General features: G+C 35.5%; 1 protein-coding gene across 12 annotated transcripts in view; it reads right to left on the bottom strand.

The window, feature by feature from the left end:
- Positions 1–14,456: 14,456 nt before the first annotated feature.
- Positions 14,457–19,939, bottom strand: part of LOC143247263 (uncharacterized) — a 34,187-nt gene continuing 28,704 nt past the window's right edge. For 10 of the 12 annotated variants that reach the window (XM_076495013.1, XM_076495020.1, XM_076495012.1 and 7 more), the window contains 2 exons: positions 14,822–15,218; positions 14,457–14,561 (listed from right to left, as the gene is read on the bottom strand). In XM_076495013.1, the coding sequence (XP_076351128.1) occupies positions 15,115–15,218 (104 nt within the window). In that variant the 3' untranslated portion in view covers positions 14,457–14,561; positions 14,822–15,114. Of the gene's footprint in view, positions 14,562–14,821; positions 15,219–19,939 lie in introns of those variants that run through there. The other 2 variants (XM_076495019.1, XM_076495009.1) reach the window with 1 other exon arrangement.

Genomic DNA, 19,939 nt, shown 5'->3' with positions numbered 1-19,939 from the left:
GTTATCCTTTCTCAGGAATCTGTTATAACAATAAATTTGCAAACAACAGTCTATAATGTCAGTGAAGTGTTTTTTATCTTGAGAAACACTACATGTTTTAACAGAACGCTGGTTTGTCTTATTCAGTCGTTTGAACGACAATCAAAGCGAAAAAATTAACGAAGAAAAAAAGGAAGTAAATTGCCACAATTATTCCGAGTGTAATGAAAAAGGGTAAAGGTCGAACGTGGTCTAACAACTAGCGTGCTGGGCTTCAGAAGAAGACTTCAAGGTTCGAGTCCAGATAAGCTGAACACACACTGCATTTTCAGATGTGGGTGCGTTATAAAAGTAACAGTGAGTTCCATTATTTGGTTCAAGGAGACAAAACACAAAGCCCTCGTAGTGGCGGGTTCCCTGACCTGCCTCCGTTCAGCAATGAAATGTTAGGCAGTGGTGTAGGAAGGAGTTTCAAAGGGGGTGCTTGACCAGACATGCAGATTTTGCAATGAAAGACTGAAGGTATACGGGTCTGCTAAAAACAGATACTATGTTAGAAAGTAGGAATTATACAGCATTCGCCGTTCCGAATATCTGTTAGGAAAGAACATACCTAAATATTAGGGACATCTGACCTGGCCGTAAAGGATGTCAGTCACATAGGTCGGTTCAGTTTCGTGACGTTATATTTTCTCCATGTTTGAAAGGGCGTGTATGTTCAGTGACAGTCATTTGAACCCCCGATCCTCAAATTGCGAGTTGAGCGTATTAAACCACCAGGCCGTTCGTATCTGTAATGAGTGTCCAACGACGTAATTATTGTTGTAAGTTTCTGATAAAACGACCTTCGTAAAAATAATACTTATTGTTACATAGACGTAATTACTTGTACATCTCTAATAAACTATCATAAATAAGACGTTAGCCAATTAATTTAGATAAACAATGAGTTTGTTCTTACAGTGTCCAAGATGCAAAGTTTATTGAAACTTTGTTGATAAAAAAAAAAAGTGTGTGTTTTTCTTAACAAAGGCACATCAGGCTATCTGCTAAGTCCACCGAGGGGGATCGAACCCCTGATTTTAGGGTTATAACTCCGTAGACTTACCGCTGTAACAGCGGGGGACAAAAAGAATGGATAAAGAGTGACAGTATGAGTTACAGGTATTATGATCATTAGAAATTAAGCCTACTCGCAAGTTATCTTGTCCTCTTGGTATTTCATTAAAATACCAGACGTTTCAGTGTCTAAAGTGGCGTCAACATAACAACATCTGCTACGGTAGAAAATCCTGTTTTCACTAAAGATTTTATTTCTTTTATAACCATTATTTTTAAAATGATGGAAATTATACCTTGAGGGGCTCGAAACAAACCAGTTTTATCTTTTGTAAAGTGTAGTGATGATTTAGTGGTTACTTTTTAAATATATTATATTTTTTTCTTCTCAAAATAGAAAAGAATTCTGAGAGAGTTAGCCTTGAATATTTGAATAGCGTAAAATTTACATTAAGAAGTAAAAAAAGATATAGAAAAAAATTCAACCACTAATGCGTTCATCACAAAATTACACTCTAACCTTCCCTCCTCAGTTAAACAGCAGTTTTACTTCTCAGAAACATTCATCATTTTCTCACTAGCTAAACCATCATTATGTAATACTTTTGAATTATGGTCATTGTTTTTATGGTAATTGTTTTAATTGCAATTAGCTTCTCGAATACTTACAAGGGTTATACATTATTGATAATGCAGAGAAACATTTTTTAGCATTAATGGTGTCAAATTAAAAAAACAAACAAACTTAACTTCAAACTCATTTCGACTATGAAAAATATAAAAAACCGTAATTTTATTATTCTGTTAATTAAAAAAGTAAAACAACGCATTTTTCTACAGGGGTAAAAGAAATCACAACAATATATAGATGCTTATGGATGTTTGAACTTTCATAATAAATGAAACGGCATGAGAAATTGTACTGTTATTTTCTAAACCATGTACAATAAGACTTTTTTTACACACACACACACCCCCCCCCCCAAAAAAAAATTTACACTATCGAGTCAACTTCTACTATCTTGCAGCGTCTTTACATTGTCGTATTTCCATAAAAGTTACATCAGGAGATACATATCAGTCATTTATTCCTACTAAATTTCTTTGTTTCTATTAGTATAAGATTTGTTTTGAATTTCACGCAAAGCAACTCGAGGGCTGTCTGCGCTAGCTGTCCCTAATTTAACAATGTAAGACTTGAGGGAAGGTAACTAGTCATCACCACACACCGCCAACACTTGGGCTACTCTTTTACCAACGAATAGTGGGATTGACCGTCACATTATAATACCTCCACGACTGAAAGGGCAAGCATGTTTGGTGCGACGGGGATTCGAACACGCGACCCTCAGATTACGAGTCGAACGCCTTCATCCACCTGGTCATGCCGGGCCTAGTGTAAGAACTTTGTGTAAAATATGCTGAATAAATTAGTAAATAGCTAACAGAAATATACTTATATATATATATTGCAGTGGTTAGGGTGGTTTTATTCAGAATTTGTATGGTCTCAGAGAGAAAACCACCCACATATTTAAATACAAAATTGAAGAAAAAATACGCTTCTTTTACAGGAACTATCTTGAAACATAAGAATTTTGAATTATATACTAGGAGATCTGGTCCACGTACAGGGTTTCTCCCAAACGTTCACTGGTGTTCATTATGATTTTCTCAATCGCCGTATCTAGCTTCGGTAACTGTCATCTTCCTCGTGATAGTATCCACTGATCGTAGTCATATCTTGCACACAACACACATTTGGTTGAAATAACCCGTGTCGTATTATTAACAAATAGGGAACAATGCTACATAGCAGTCACCCAGTGAACAGTGGAAGTTTACGGACTTACAAACAACGCATAAACCCAATGTTGGATTCCATGCAGTGGACACAGCAGATAGTCGAAAGTGGTTTTGGTCTGAAACCAACCAGTTAGAGGGGAAAACGATTAAGACATAAAGTACTATGTTCAAACTTACAATAATAGAATTTATTTTTATTTATGAGCACGAGTTGCTCATTTTAAATATACGGTTCAATTTACAATCACTATGTAATGTGGCGAAAAAACAAGTTTAAAGTGCTTCTAATATTTAAACAAAACACGAATTAGTACTAAGATAAAATGTATTTACTCTTTTTATTACAGCCACTTCGTGGCTCATACAATTACAAACCGGATTACGATGCTCGTAGCGGGCATAATACAGATAGCCCACCGTATAGCTTTGTGCTTAACAAACAAACTCTTCGTCGTTGCGAGGCACGTGGTACGCTTGTCGAGACACTAAACTCGTTAGACAGACCTCAAAGAACTTGGGGCGCTTCGAGCAGAGCAATGACACGTTACAACTATCTGAACAACTAAACTGGCCCAAAAATTGTCTATTACAATTGAAATCATACTGCACTTTCTTAATTACCACTTTTGGTTTAAAACAGTGACGGAATTTATTGGTTAAAGACTGATTTTCTTTCATGCCTTACTGACAAACAGAGTATTTCACACACACACACACACACACACAAAAACAACAAAACTAGTTTCTGCTGTACTGCGGCAAAGTTACCTTATTATAAATGGAAAGGTTTATTATTCAATAAAGTATCTGTAATGGGTTGTTTGAGTCTCGCGCGGAGTTACATAAGAGGTATCTGCGATAGTCGTCCCTAATTTAGCAGTGGATAGACTAGAGGGAAGAAGACAGCTGATCAAAACCACTCACCGCCAACTTCTGGGCTACTCTTTTACTATCACAATTAAAGGGTGCGCATGTTCAGTAACAATGATTCGAACCAGCGACCTTCAGATTGCGAGTAGAGCGCCTTAAGCCACCAGGCCGTACCTGTAATGCGTATCCAACGGCATAATTATTGTTGTGACTTTTTGATAAAATGATCTTCGTAAAAATAATGTTTATTGTCACACAGATGTAATTACTTGTATATCCCTAATTACTTTTAAATCTATGGTTATCTTCCAATAGCTGGTAAGTTACTAAATAAATTGGAGATGTGTTAAACAAATTCAGGATATACTAACCAGTTTAAACCGAAAACTTTGTATTATGCAGGACGTACACTCTTAAAATTACTATACATGGTTTCTAGAATAGTTAATTTCATCTAATAGCCTGGAGGAACACTATAATCAACAGGGCCGTGTGATCTTCAATCATAAGATGATTGTTTACGTTCAGATGGATGAGCGCAGATTTAGCCAGAGGAAACTGAAGGAAGTGGTTTGTCAACAGGCGATAGTTTCCTTACAAGTAGCTCTTCTTGAATACTCTGTTCTGCTTCACTCGTCATGTGGAATACCCCACTTCCTCTCCTACAGTCAAGCACGAAAGCAATGGTCAACACTTCCAGCGTCGTTAGTGACCTTTTACTTAACTAAACGTAGGATGTTGATGTACATACACACAAGAGGATTTGTTCCGGATTGTGAATATTAATTCCCAGGAAAACTAAGCAGGTCCTTTATTCAGTTCAAATGAAATTATAAAGCATACCACTCACGGTGGAAGAGCTCGATTCACAGGATAAAAGATTCAGTCATGCTTGTTGCAGATGTTGTGTAGCATGTGGGTAATATTTTACATGCTTATGTGGGATGCTTTACTTAAAAATTATATTCGGTTATATAAAATAATTTTTTTTATCCATTTCGTGATTATTTGATATATGCGACTTCTATCACCTAGTTCTATCCGTAATTTTTCCCAACAAATCCCAAAAATATTTATTCCTTAATTTCCCATCCAATGGCACGGCGGTAAGTCTAAAGACTTGTAACAATAAAAACCTGGTTTCGATACCTCTGTTGGTCATAACATAGTTCATTGTGTGGTTCTGCGCTCAACCACAAACATTAACAATAATTTAGTAATTATACGCTGCTACATATCGTGGTTAATATAAATTCAGCTAATAAATTGCTTTGTTTCGAATCTTCACGTAAAGCTACATGAGGGCTATCTGCGCTAGCCGTCCCTCAATTTGCAGTGTAAGACTAGAGGAAAGGTAGCTAGTCATCACTACCCACCGCCAACTCTTGGGCTACTCTTTTACCAACGAATAGTGGGATTGATTGTACATTATAACGCCCCCACGGCTGAAAGGGCAAGTATGTTTGGTGTAACGGGGATTCGAACCCGCAACCCTCGAATTACAAGTCGAGTGCCTTAACCACCTGGCCATGCTATAAAGCAAGTGATGGTAGCGGTTTTGACGTATCAAAGATGGGTGAATATAAGATATTGGAAAAGCACATCAGTGTTTATGGTAATTCAAAAATGCTTAATGTTTTTAGGCTTTTTTTCATTTTTCGTTAAAATGTCTAAATAATTTATAACAAATAAGATCATTATTATTAAAATGGGATACAAATACACCCAGAGCTGTCAGTGAGAAATACATGTTATATTAAACATTTACATATTTAATTTTTATGATAAGACAGGTTCTATAGATATCATAAATGATTTATTAGAACAGCAAACAATTTTGTCAGACATCTGAATAAAGATATGTAATTCATCATTTTACCTATCAGAACAAAATCTCGCCAAAAAAAAAGAGAAAGAAAATATGACATCACATTAGGTTATAAATAGCGTCTGTAACTTTATATCACTTCGTATCAAATATTCAATGCTTGATTGGTCCTCCTCGTACTCTAATAACCTAAGCAAACGAGTGGTACGCTGTGGACAATAATATTAATATAATCCATCGTGATTTCATTCGAATTTGTCACTAGAAGGCGCTGCAACTCAGCTACAGTGGCTGATCCAGTTTTGTGGAGAAAAGGTGGTCAATCCAAAAATTCGCTGGTCAAGAGAACTGATAATGAGTATTGACAACAGATAATCTATCTTCCCAGGGGTCAACACCACAGAATTAAGAACACGTAGTTTACAATATTTAATCACTTTAAATACATTGTTTTCTTTATAATCACACCGTAATTTACCAGAAAAGAAACTTAAAATGCTTTAAGTTCCTTGAATCAGTACCCGAAATGCAATGTGTTTCCTCTCTTCGTCGTAGCTCTTCAGCTGCAAGTTTAAGGGTTTCAATAAATGGGTCAGGCATTACAAAGATAGCACATCGTGTACACTTACGCATGAAAACAAACTCTTTATTACTATGAAGACAGTATATTCGTTAGACATACGCCAAAGAACTTAGGATGTTTCGAGCAGAGTAATGACAAAGTTTGAACGATTAACTTGGCACAAAACTTTCACACGCTAAGTCCCTAATTTACCAGTGATAGACTAGAGAGAAAGCGGTTAGTCAACAACACCTCCTACCAATTATCGAGCTACAATTTTGCCAAATAATAACAGGATTGACAATCACAGTATAGTACCCATACAGCTGAAAGAGCGAGCATATTTGGTGCGACAGGGATTTGAAGGCTATAAAAGTGAGTTTATTCGATAAGAATGATTTGAACCTGTGACCTACAGGTTACAAGTCAAATGCCATAAACACCAGGCCTATGATAAAAGGAATAAACTGTTGAAATTGGGAAAGGACTCATAAAGGAATGCTAATGGTAAGGTTTTCTTGAAGACTATGCAATATTTTTATTATTTCCTTTTTGTATAATAAGATATCAGTAATACAGATCTCGAGCATTCTATGGGAAATAATGGAATTGATAGGAATCGTACAGATATTACTCTGTTGGTTTGGAACTAAGCAGAGGCTACACAGTGGGCTATCTGTGCTCTGCTAATCACTGGTATTGAAACCCAGTATTTACAGGAGGGCTATCTACGCTAGCCGTTCCAAATTTAACACATTATAACGACCCCACAGTTGAAAGGATGAGCATGTTTGGTGTGACGGAGATTCGAACCGACGACCCTCAGATTACGAGTCGAACGTCCTAACCACCTGCATGCCGGACCTCTTGAGAATAGAAGGGTAACAGATGATCCAATTTATGTTCATACGATTGTTTGGAAGATCTATAGTACGAAATGATCTGATTCCTTTGTGATACATTCTGAAAACCACAGAAACAGACAACAAATGTAAGATTTGGAAAAAGGTAGCCTAGACTTCAGTTAAGTATTTCTTTATAAACAGGGAATTAACTTATGGATTGATCTTTCATCTTCGATCAAGCATTTTATGGGAATAAAAAAAAAAGAGGTGGCGTTTGCTTTTCAAAGGTGAGTGTGCACGGAAAACATTCTAGGATCAAATGCGCTATTGTTGTCTGTGGGTTAATTTAAATAACTGGACTCAAATAACCGAAATTTCTAATGAGAAGTTTAATAAATTTTATAATTTATCAAATCAGCGGAAACAGAAAAAAAATCCGTTAACAGAGTAGTTAAAAAAAAAAGACTAGAAATAATATATCTAATTATAAAATTTACCAAAATAGACAAAATCCTAAACTATATATATATAACAAATACCGCACCACGTTCTCGACCAAAGTCGATCCAAATGTCCATAACTTTATCGTCATTTATCTCAATAAAACGCGTTTCCAACGAAACGTTGTACAGTGCTACTACAAGTTATTACTCTTATGGTCTAATTCTGTTATATATATATATATATATATAAATAAGTGCCCTCTATTGTTTTGAGCTAATCTTATGTTATTTCGGACATTTGTTTTCTGAAAATATTTTGATGCAGTTATTGTTAAATTTAGTATTATCATGAAATGAAAAACGTTTCCATACTGAAAGTTTTGTGAAAACTATAAAAGTTATTAGGTCTGATTGAGTAACTAGTTTCTTTTTAATTCAAAAATGACACAGACAAACTTTGATTAATCTAACACGAAAATGATACATTAACTGTACGCAATAACAATTACTTATTACACGAACCAAATACTTTTTTTTTTAATAGCTTGCAAATGCATACAATGGGAAAATTAATTCAGTGAGTAAAACAGCAATAGAAACAATTACTTGTGAAGCCATTACTAATAGTTGGGACAATTTAGATTTCCAGTTAGATCTAATGAAATGGTTTTCTTCACATTCCTGCTCAGAATGTTGAAATATTTATCAAGTTCCATTTTAAACAACTGTAGGTTTCGTTATTATCGTTTACACATTATAAAACGTTTTGAGTACAATTAATTATACTCGAATGATGACTTCAATATCGTGTTGTTTCATTCAGGTAAGCCTAAATTACCCTTTTAAAGAAAGCATTTCATGTGACCTTCACACATTAATTAAATCTTCTATTAACAAACATAAATTTAAGGAAAAACATTATTTCTCCCATTTTATTATGATTTGTGAAACTAAACAACTGGAAGCATAAATTTGATAAAAATTTCAAGTAGAGATAAAAAAACAACAATGTACCTAGTCACCACCTGGTTATGTCTTTATAATAATAATGTAAGTTTGTCATAATTCTGTATTGGTTCCTAAATACATTATTGTTATGATTTTAACTTTCAGAGTAAAGTAGAATCATTTCAACTATTAGATGATCTTTAGATCACAATGAATGACAGAATTTTAAAATATACCAGCATCTGATGACCAAGAACTTGACAAACATTAAACCAGCATAACTGTGCACATGTCAGTAAAAAGAAACTAAATAGTTATTTTGTACACTGCATGTTGTTTCAGGAACTACTGGTATTGTACAAAAGACCTTCAGAAATTGTTTTTCCTATTGTTACAGGAGATGTAAGTCTGAAAAGTTCTTTCCACTGAAAGTTTATAACTAAACTGAAGAGAAAGGATAAATCTGATGCAACTTACAAAGTAAAGAAACACACTTAACTACGTTGAGTTATGTGACCATTAACATGGCTGTTACTTAATATTTATAAGAACCTAAAAAAATTTTCATGTATGTTGTTTGATTATTCCTTGACAGTTCTTAAATTTCAAACAACAACAACTGCATAAGGTAGCATTAGGTACGTCCTACAGTAAAACCTGGAATGTGTAGGAGGAAAACTTTATAACATTTACGAAATTTCAGAGATGGCTCGATTGTGTTCATCCCGATGAATTTCCTCCCAGTCTTCAACTGCACAGAAATAAAAATAATTTTAATGGAATAACAAAATAATCTTAAACATAAAGGAAGAGAAAAAAAAAATCATTATATAATTTCATGGAGAATCATACAAGTGAAAGGTATTTATGTATGACATAAATTATTAGGACTAACATATAACATTAAATGAGATGGATACACATTCATTGAAACACCTAAGCTGTACAAAGTATAACTTTAAGTATTTAATAACATAAAAAAACAACAAACATTTACATTACTCAAATTTTGATGACTGTAAAAGAAGTTAGTTAGTTAGGCTTTTAGAAAAATTATAAACCCTCATACAGACAGGGATTACTCTGGTACCTTGAATGTAGTGTTAGTAATTATAATGACAATTATATATATATATACATAATGACATAATAAGAAAGTTGATTAAAAGAGAAACAGTTAGTAGAATCATCTTTATATCTTCTGTGCTTAGATACCACTAAAATGTATATTTTTTTTTGGATTACAAGATTACAGGATATTGAGATGATTACCTTTAGAAGAATTAATACCACTGTCACAGATGCAATACATTAAAATATATTGATTAAACACTTCAGTTCATTTAGATACACATTTTATATACAGGACTTTTAAGAGACCTAATAATATGATTATGTGCTATAAAGAAATGTTTCACTTACTCTGACATTCTCTAGAACAGTAATACCTAGGAAGCTCAAATTTTTCAGTCTTGCACCTATATAAAAATGCAAAAGTTCTTTATTTATAAACTAAAATCATAAAATCTGATACTAAAAATACAAACTGATTTCATATATATATAATTACATAAACTCTGCATTTATTAACCAACATGTATTATGTACAGCAAATGATAATTTACTGGACTATGTTTTACCTATCCAATTTCTTCAATCTACTGATACACTACTGACATGTGCTATATCTTCAAAACTGATGAATAATAGAATTGTTTTTAATTTGTTCTGAATTTTAAAAAGGATTATTTTACTTGTTAAAACTAAATTAATTGTTTGTCTTGAATCTCCTGCAAAGCTACACAAGGGCTATCCATTCTGGCTGTGCCTAATATAGCAATGAAAGACTAGATGAAAAGGCAGCTAGTCACCACCACCTACAATCAATTCTTGGGCTACTTTTTACTAATGAATAGTGGGATTGACCATAACATCATAATGCTCCCATGGCTGAAAGGATGAGCAACTAGATTAAAAGTGGAACAGAAGTTAAAATCAGAATGTTTTTATTTTTCTTCTATAGAATGCATTCTAATTTGACATTTTTGTGTCTGATACTGTTCATAAATTACCATCTTCAAAAAAAAAAAAAAAAACACATACCAAGGTAAATATAACTAGTGAGATAAAAATTGGGGGGTGGTGAAACCTTTATCAAAGTGACTTGTAATTCTATGAGTGTGTGTTTATTTTTTTGAGTAAAACCACAATGGGCTATTTGTTGTGTTCACCATGGCAAATTAAGCCTATCCCATCAGGAGCCAATTTCATATGAATCATAACAAATACAAAATAAAAGATATAGATCTTTCAAGATGAAATGTTGGCTAGTTATATATATGCACAATAAACAAGAAATACATATATTTAGTTAAAGTCTGTGCTTCTGCATTGCATGAAAAAGTACTACACAAAGAAATACTAAATCTCTTTTACACCAAACCACAATACTACTATAAAAAAAAATATACCTTCCACATTTTTTGAATGTTTTTGGAGAAGTCTCTCTTTTTGAACATTGGGCACACACGTGAAGAGAAATTTTCTTTGTTGCAGTATTTTCTGTAAAAGTGGAAAACATAAAGAAATAACTAAAAACAGAGGATACACAATGTTGCTTTGATTATACAGACCTTCAATGGTTTTTCCTTTTCAAACTCTTTACGTGTTCTATGGTAATTCTTGTATGTTACATCCAAAACAGATATCTCTCTTTATTAACCTGAAGATGACCCAGGAAGGTTGGAACTTTGTTCTCTGCTTATCAATAAAAGTGTCAATACCCATACCAGCCATTCTGAGATACATTTTTATTTCAAGTGGGTTTCTCATCATCAAGAAAAATGATATTTGTTTTTCTCCATCACATACAAATTTTTCACTAAATGTCATATGTACTTTTAAATAAGAGAATCATTTTCACTGAAATCAGGTCACATTTTGTTATGTTTAAAATGCTGACAACAATTGGTTATAGATTTCTATAGACCAATCGTGATGTAAGAGTCTTATCAACCATTCTGGAACCTATACATAAAAAATATAATAATAAAAAGAATATTCAATATAGCATATAAAATAATAATAATTTGATCTAAGTAAGTTCTCTTTTTAATTCCTGATTTATAAGAAATCCTCATGTGATGGAAAATGAATTAACACTATATGTAGCTCAATTAAAAAAAAACAAAAAACATTATTAAAACCAAAACAATAGTGGAGTCAAAATGAGAGTACAAATGATGAACAAACAATTAAAACAGTAAGAAAGAGAACTCCACTCTACTCAACACTGAAGAAAATATTGAGGATTTAGTACATAAAATATCAGGTAGAGAGCAGTATTAGCTAAGTTGGAATATGGACTTCTAAAATCAACATGGTCATTCTGATCAAATTTATTGACATGCATTCATAAAACATTAAAATTTTGAATACAAGTCCAAAAATGTGATGATACGGTTTCTGACATTTTTGTTACATCAACACGATTTGTTTGACAACTGAAAGGAGACCAATATGCAACATCCCCAGTGAAGCTGTTAGGGTTAAATTGGTGGAGTGATTGCCTTTTATGTGTGTTCTTAATGTACGTAATCTTCCCAAAAGGATGCTGAAGGTAGTCTCGGGAGGTCACCTGCTTTAGCCACTCATACTCATTACTGTGTTATCTGTCAGTCAGTCAGTAAACACTAAAAGTACATCACATAAGAGACCATTAACACTGCAGTATATACTATCACGATGTCAGAAAAATGTGTACATGTCATAATTGTTTGTTTTGGTTTTTGAATTTTGTGCAAAGCTACACGAGGGCTACAGAGGGAAGGCAGCTAGTCATCACCACCCACTGCCAACTCTTGGGCTACTCTTTTACCAACGAATAGTGGGATTGACTGTCACATTATAATGTGATAGGGATTCGAATCCATGACCATCAGATTACTAGTCAAGTGTCTTAACCACCTGGTCATGCATGTCATAAACCAGAAAAAGAATTATGCACTCTGTAGGTTAAAGCATAGCATGAGGGTGGTCTGGGGAGGTCATCTGCTTCAGCCACTCATACTCATTAGTGTGTTATCTGTCAGTCAGTCAGTAAACATTAAAAGTACATCACATAAGAGACCATTAACATTGCAGTATATAGTATCATGATGTCAGAAAAATGTGTGCATGTCATAAACCACAAAAAGAATTATACACTCTGTAAGTTAAAGCATAGCATGAAATACAAAGTTAAAAAAACACAAGAATTAAAAATATTTGTTATTATTAATATTGGTTTTATTTACTCTTGAAACAGAAATCTTTTGATGACCTTGTGGAAGTACATCTGATATATTTTATTCACAATTTATAACTACTAACCTTTATAATGTACAAAACTGTTAAACAGTAAAAAAACAATCATATAGCAAAATGAACAAAATATGTTAGCATAATGAGTTAAAGAAAACTTTAAAATGTCAGTAATGTTAAGTCTCAGGTGTTTATGCATTCTTCATGGAACTTAGTTTGAAAGCAAAATATTATGTCTACAGAAAGGAAGAATATTTAAAAAGAACTATTTTGAAAATAATTCTTTGCATATTAATTCTTCTTGAAAGTGCTATTCAGCTACAAAATTGCTTTCAGTTTAACAGCTACACTACATGGCCAAAAGTATGTGGACACCTGACCATCACACCCATATGTGCTTGTTGAGCATCTCACTCCAAAACCATGGGCATTAATATGGAGTTGGTCCCCTCTTTGCTGCTATAAAAGCCTCCACTCTTCTGGGAAGGCTTTTCACCAGATTTTGGAACATGACTGTGGGGATTTGCTCCTTTGCACCCAGCCACAAGAGCATTAGTGAGGTCGGGCACTGATGTCAAGTGAGATGGTCTGGCTCACAGTTGGCATTCCAATTCATCCCAAAGGTGTTCAATGGGGTTGAGGACAGGGCTCTGTGCAGCCCAGTCAAGTTCTTCCACACCAACCTTGACAAACCATATCTTTATGGACCTTGCTTTGTGCATGGGGGCATTGTCATACTGAAACAAAAAAGGGCCTACCCCAAACTGTTACCACAAAGTTGGAAGCATACAATTCTCTATAATGTCATTGTATGCTGTAGCATTAAGATTTCCCTTCAATGAAACTAAAGAGCTTACTCTAAACCATAAAAAATAGCCCCAGACCATTATTCTTCCTCCATAAAACTTCACAGTTCACACTATGCATTCAGGCAGATAGCAATCTCCTGGCATCCGCCAAACCCAGATGCATCCATAAGACTTTCAGATAGTGAAGTGTGATTTATCACTCCAGAGAATGCATTTCCACTGCTCCAGAGTCCAATGGTGGTGTCCTTCACACCACTCCAGTGCCAATGCTTGGCATTGTTCATGGTGATCTTAAGCTTGTGCGTGGCTGCTCGACCATGGAAACCCATTTCATCAAGCTCCCAACACAGAATTCTTGTGCTGATGTTGCTTCCAGAGGTAGTTTGGAACTCGATAGTGAGTGTTGCAACTGTGGACAGCCGATTTTTATGGGCTGCATGCTTGAGCACTCGGCAGTCCCATTCTATGAGCTTGTGTGGCTTATTGCTTCGTGGCTGAGCTGTTGTTGCTCCTAAATGTTTCCACTTCATAATAACAGCACTTACAGTTGAGCAGGGCAGCTCTAGCAGGGCAGACATTTCACAAACTAACTTGTTGGAAAGATGGCATCCTATGACGGTGCCACATTGAAAGTCACTGAGCTCTTCAGTATGACCATACTACTGCCAATGTTTATCTGTGGAGATTGCATGGCTGTATGCTTGATTGTATGTACCTGTTTGCAATGGGTGTGGCTGAAATAGCTGAACCCACTAATTAGAAGGAGTGTCCACATACTTTTAGTCATGCAGTGTAGGTGTGAAGCAATAGTATCCGAGATTTCTTTCTAACTATCTGTTCAGATTGGAAAGTCCAAAAAAGTAAAGAAAGAAATACAAAAAAGGCAATAAAACATTGTATTTATGATGTACATAGAAAAGTTGCCTGCCACTTACTTCAATTTATCGTGTTTCTTTTAAATGGTTTGAAACTATAACAGTTTAACAAAAATAAGATAGACTATACCTTGCTTTTCAGAAACTTCTTTTTTCACATTACTAGAACCTGGTTTACCCATCAAGTCTTTTCCAATCTCAAGCATGAGTTTAAATTCTTCAAAATTAATACCACCTTTAGAGGAGAAAGAGAGAGAGAAAGTTTCTCTGATGCAAATATTTCTGTGTCAGTAAATCTTTTGGGTGTTATATAATAATATAGATCCCCATAGAAATGTACATTTTAAAACATACAATCAAAGATGGAATTATAAATATACAGTCATTTAAGCCCAAACAAAATAATTACTTCATGTAAATAAATGCATCATCTGCACATTATATACAGATAATTTTTTTACATAATACAAACGTTTACAATAACACAGACTGCACCTGTTTCTTTAATTTCGGTTTCAATGTGGTCAAGCTTTTCACTGGTACTGTTGAAGGTTTTATAGGAAGTAAAAGTTTCTGCTGACACTTGTTCCAATTCTGGGTCACTCTCTACAGACACCTGTTCAGACGCTTTACTGGTATTATTCTGTGTAGCAGAACCAGAGCAAATTCTTTTTTTCTTCTTTGTCTTGGTTCTTTTCCCTTTCATAACCTTTTCTTCATCGATTTCTTCCTTTTTACATGCTGTGTCTGTTCTTTTCTCAGGCTGCAGATGTTTTCCATCATCATCATCATCTTTTTTTTTTCTCAGGTGGTTCTTTGTTGCTTGAAGACTGCTCTTTCTTCATGGCTTGTTCTTTTCCTTCTGGAACTTCTTTTCTGCTTTCTTCAACAACTTTGTGGAAAATAAATGAACATTCAAATAACAAGTAGAGAGATTAACATAAATTCTTTAAAAGTAATAGAAGCAGTTTCTAACAGAGAGGCTAAATGTAAACAATGATTTACAGAGCTGTTGACAATTGAAAAAACAGTTTTGGCATAAGAATAATTGTGCTTAGGTATAATAAACTAGAAGTAAGCGTACAATACAGTTCTTGCACTGCAAACACTACCCCAGTTAACAAATAAATTACATAGAGATTAATTTAAAAATCCAATGAGTGAATACTTTTGATTTATAGTATGAAAACAAGTGGGTGTTACAATTTATTTAGCTGACAATCCTAACTTGGGTTGATTGACACATCTTCAAAAATATTCATCTAATTGTAGCTCACCTGTATCATGCTGAGTTGATACAAATTTACATAAGTTCATAATCTGAACCACATTATTTAAAATCAAATAATTTTTATCAGTGAATATATATACATATATAAATATGTGTGTGTAACTAGTTATTAATATTTCTACATATATAAAACTTTCCATTTTCAGTTTCTTTCGAGAAGCGTTTGTTTTTCTCTGCAAATGAAACTGCAGTAACTTAAGCTGAATAAGTACAAATAACTAAAGAATGTATTATTAGAAAACCATCTGACTGTTTTTGTTACATTTCATCTGATTATTATACACAATATTTCACGTGTTTTATGAAGGCTACACATCAGACTTGATAAAGGCTCATTAAGGTGCCATAGAAATAAACTGTTGGACAATTGATTGATTTAGTGTTTTATGGCACAAAGCAGCTAGGCTATCTGCACCAAACGTCTGGTAAAAAGGTAAAAATAAATTAAATGTAGTAAAATACATAAAAGGAAATGAAGGTAAAAGAAAACATCATTGAAAAACAGGAAAAGCATAAAACCAATGTTGACACCTAGTCTACAATGTTAAGAGAGAAAGCAGAGTAAGAGAAGTTGTAAAGGACTTTCTAGAGCAAAATGGTAATGATCGTAACCCGCCAGGAAGACTAACAGGTAAGTACAAAAACCACCGTCAGTCACCTGAAGTTGGCCTTTCCAGTCCTGGTTCCAGGTTATGTGTCATAACAGCCATTATCAAAAGGTAAATATAATAAAAGTTTTAAAAGATATATAGCAAAATCATAATAATGATTAGCCAAATGTCCTGTAAAAAGGTAAAAATAAAGTAAATGTAGTAAAATTCATAAAAGGAAATGAAGGTAAAAACAAAACAGCAATTAAAAACAGAAAATGGCATAAAACCAATGTTGACATCCAGTCTACAAAGTTGTAAAGGACTGTAACAGAATGGTTATGATCATAACCTGCCAGGAAGACTAACAGGTAAGTACAAGAACCACCGTCAGTCACCTGAAGTTGGTCTTTTCAGTCCTGGTTCCGGGTTATGTGTTATTATGGCCAGTACTAAAAGGTAAAGTAATAAAAATGTTAAATGACATGCAGCAAAAGTGTAATAACAACTCGCCAGGACGACTAACGGGTAGTTCAAACAGCAGCGTTAGTCACCTAAAGTTGGCCTTTCCAGTCCTGGTGTCGAGTTATTTAATGTTCTGGCCATTTTCCAATTTCAAATTGAACTAGAGATTTTGAGACTCTGAAAAGGGAACCACAGTTAAAAAGGTGTAATAAATAAATATCCAATACTTAAATGACATTAAAAAGATTAATGGTCATTAAAAAACTAAAAACTTTATCAAGATGGACAGTGTCACCATCACCAATAACACTGTTCAATGTTAGAGACAAACTCTGGGACAAAACATGTTTAAAATAGTGCCATCGCTAAGAGTCGTAACGATGGCAAGAAAGTAAAATGTGGCTTACTGTGACCTAAGTGTTACACAAACTACACACTGGTGCAACAGTTACACATAAAAGAAAATGACGAGTTAAAAAACTGTGACCAATGCGTAGTCTAGTTAGAACAACTTCCTCCTTCCAAACCATACGGAAGCTAGACAGCCAAAGCCCAATATAGGGTTTTATTTGAAAAAGCTTGTTGTCGCGTTGCTCACTCCAAGTTGTCTGCCAGCTGGCACAGAGCCAAGCCTTAAATACAGGACCATAGTCCATGTACAGAATATTCAAGGCATGTATGTAATATGGCACAGTGGTGATGGTGCCAGAGCAGATAGATTTAGCTGCCATATCTGCAAGATCGTTCCCGCAAATACCAACGTGGCCTGGTATCCAGAAAAACTGGATAGAAGTAGATGTTAATGAGAAATGGGCCAGTCAGTTTTGAATATCAGCAAGAACAGGGTTTGAGCCAACGTGAAGTGATTCCAAGGCCAGTAGAGAACTATGTGAGTCAGTATAAATAGTGCAGTTGGAGTACTGCCCAGCTTCAATATGATCCAGGGCAAGAGATATGGCATACAGTTCAGCAGTGAACACAGAAGCTGTAGAGGGGATTCTGTGCGCAACCACTGAACCTCAACAAACCATGGCAGAGCCCACAGAATTACCTGATTTGGAACCATCCGTATAAATGGGAATGGAATGATTGTTTGAAAGATGTTCAGTAAATAAAAGATGGTACTTCCAATCTGGAGTATCTGCCTTTTTCAGGTGACTGAAAGAAAGGTCACATTTGGGGGCTGTAATAAGCCTAGGTGGGATGGGCTGACCAGTGGATTCTGCAATGTTATTCAAGGACAGACCCAATTCATCCAGTTGTGCCTGGATGCGAAGACCAAAAGAAGCAATAGAAGATCCTCTGTTTTGAAAAAGTATGGCCCACTGAGAAAGGACGACACATCCCCAGGTGGGATGCTTTGGTAAGGAATGAAGTTTCGAAGAATATAGTAAAGACAGTTGCAAACGGCAAAGGTGCAGAGAAGGTTCATGAGATTCTACGTATAAGTTTTGAACTGGGGAGGTGCGGAAAGCCCCAGTGCAGAGTCAAAGTCCTTGATGATGAGTGGGGTCCAGCATCTTTAAGGCCGAGGGTCTGGCAGAGCCATAATCTATTGATCCATGATCGAGTTTTGATCAAATAAGAGCATGATATATCTTTAACATACCGCATCGATCTGCTCCCCAACTGGCAGTAGAGAGGACACGGAGGACGTTCAGTGCTCTTGTGCATTTGACCCGTAGCTACTTTAAGTGTGGTATAAAGGTTAGCTTACGGTCAAAGGTAAGCCCCACGAACTTGGTCTCAGGGACCTCTGGCAGCGAAACTTTACCGATACCGGAGTTCAGGATCAGGATGAATACCCCACTGGAGGCAAAAGTGCATGCAAACAGTTTTAGAGAAAGAAAAATTAAAGCCCTTTGCCATAGTCCACTTCAGTACACAATTAAGGGCAGTTTATAGTTGCCACTCAATATATCTCATGTTCGATGACTGACACGAGATGTGAAAGTCATCGACATAGAGCCCATTCGCAACAGTGAGAGGGAATTGTTCAGTGATGGCATTTATCTTTATACTGAAAAGTGTGACACTGAAAACACAGCCCTGAGGGACCCCATGTTCCTGTACAAAAGAACGAGAAAGTGTCAAACCCACATGAACTTGGAATCTCCTGTCCATTAAAAATTTTTTAATAAACATGGGTAAATGGCCAAGTAACACATATATATGGAGGTCTCACAAAATGCTATACCTCCATGTTGTGTCATGAGCTTTCTCAATGTCAAAGAATATTGATACAAGATGATGGCATTTGAGAAAGGCTTCTCTGATTGATGTTTCAAGTCAACTTAGGTGCTCCATGGTGGAGTGCTGTCATCGGAACTCACACTGGGTGGGCGAGAGGAGGTTGTTTGATTCGAGGAACCAAACAAGACGAGCTTTACCCATCCTTTCTAAGGTCTTACAGAGACAGCTCATTAAAGTAACTGGATGGTAGTTTGAAGGAATCTTGGAATCTTTACCTGGCTTAGAGAAAGGTAAAATAATAGCCTGGCTCCAGGCATTACGAAAAAGACTCTCCTGCCAGATCAAATTAAAGACAATTAGAAGGACATCAAGAGAAGCAGGTGATAGATGGTGCAGCATGTCATAGTGTACATTATCAGGTCCAACAGATGTACTGCCAGACCGATGAAGGGCCATTTTCAGTTCCACCAGTGTAAAGGGACAATTATAGTCAAAGAGGCAGTCAGTTCGAAAGGTAAGAGGTGAATGCTCTGCCCGAGTCTTGATAGCCAAGAAGGGGTAGGAACAAGCAAAAGTGCTAGATACCCAGCAAAAGCTTTCACCTAGAATATCAGCGATGCTTCAGACATCAGCCACCTCCTGACCATCAGAGAGCAAGATCGAGAGGGAGACAGAATTGTAGTGCCCACTGACCTTTTGTATCCTGTCCCATATGCCCTTGGAACTAGTGATAGAAGATATGCTAGTTGTGAACTCAATCCAAGATTCCTTCTGGCTTTGACGTCTTACCCACCTAGCATGTGCATGGGCCCGTTGGAAATCGATGCGGTTCAAAAGTGTGGGATATCTATGGAAAGTATCCCAGGTTCTATTTTTGAGCCTTCCATGCCAAGTGGCAAGCAGGATTCCACCACGAACGAGGATATTGTGGAAAACGTGTTGAGGTTTTAGGAATACACTGAGCAGCTGCTTGTATAATACAGTCAGTTACTGCTGCCACACAGTCGTCAATTGATGGCTGATTCACAATGGCAGAATCAAGTTCTGTGAGAGCAGTGAAAGTGGACCAGTCTG

Source organism: Tachypleus tridentatus, chromosome 3, assembly GCF_004210375.1.
Source record: "Tachypleus tridentatus isolate NWPU-2018 chromosome 3, ASM421037v1, whole genome shotgun sequence".
NCBI lineage: Eukaryota > Metazoa > Arthropoda > Merostomata > Xiphosura > Limulidae > Tachypleus > Tachypleus tridentatus.
The sequence above is the reverse complement of the archived record's forward strand: the minus strand, read 5'-3'. Positions and strand labels throughout refer to the sequence as shown.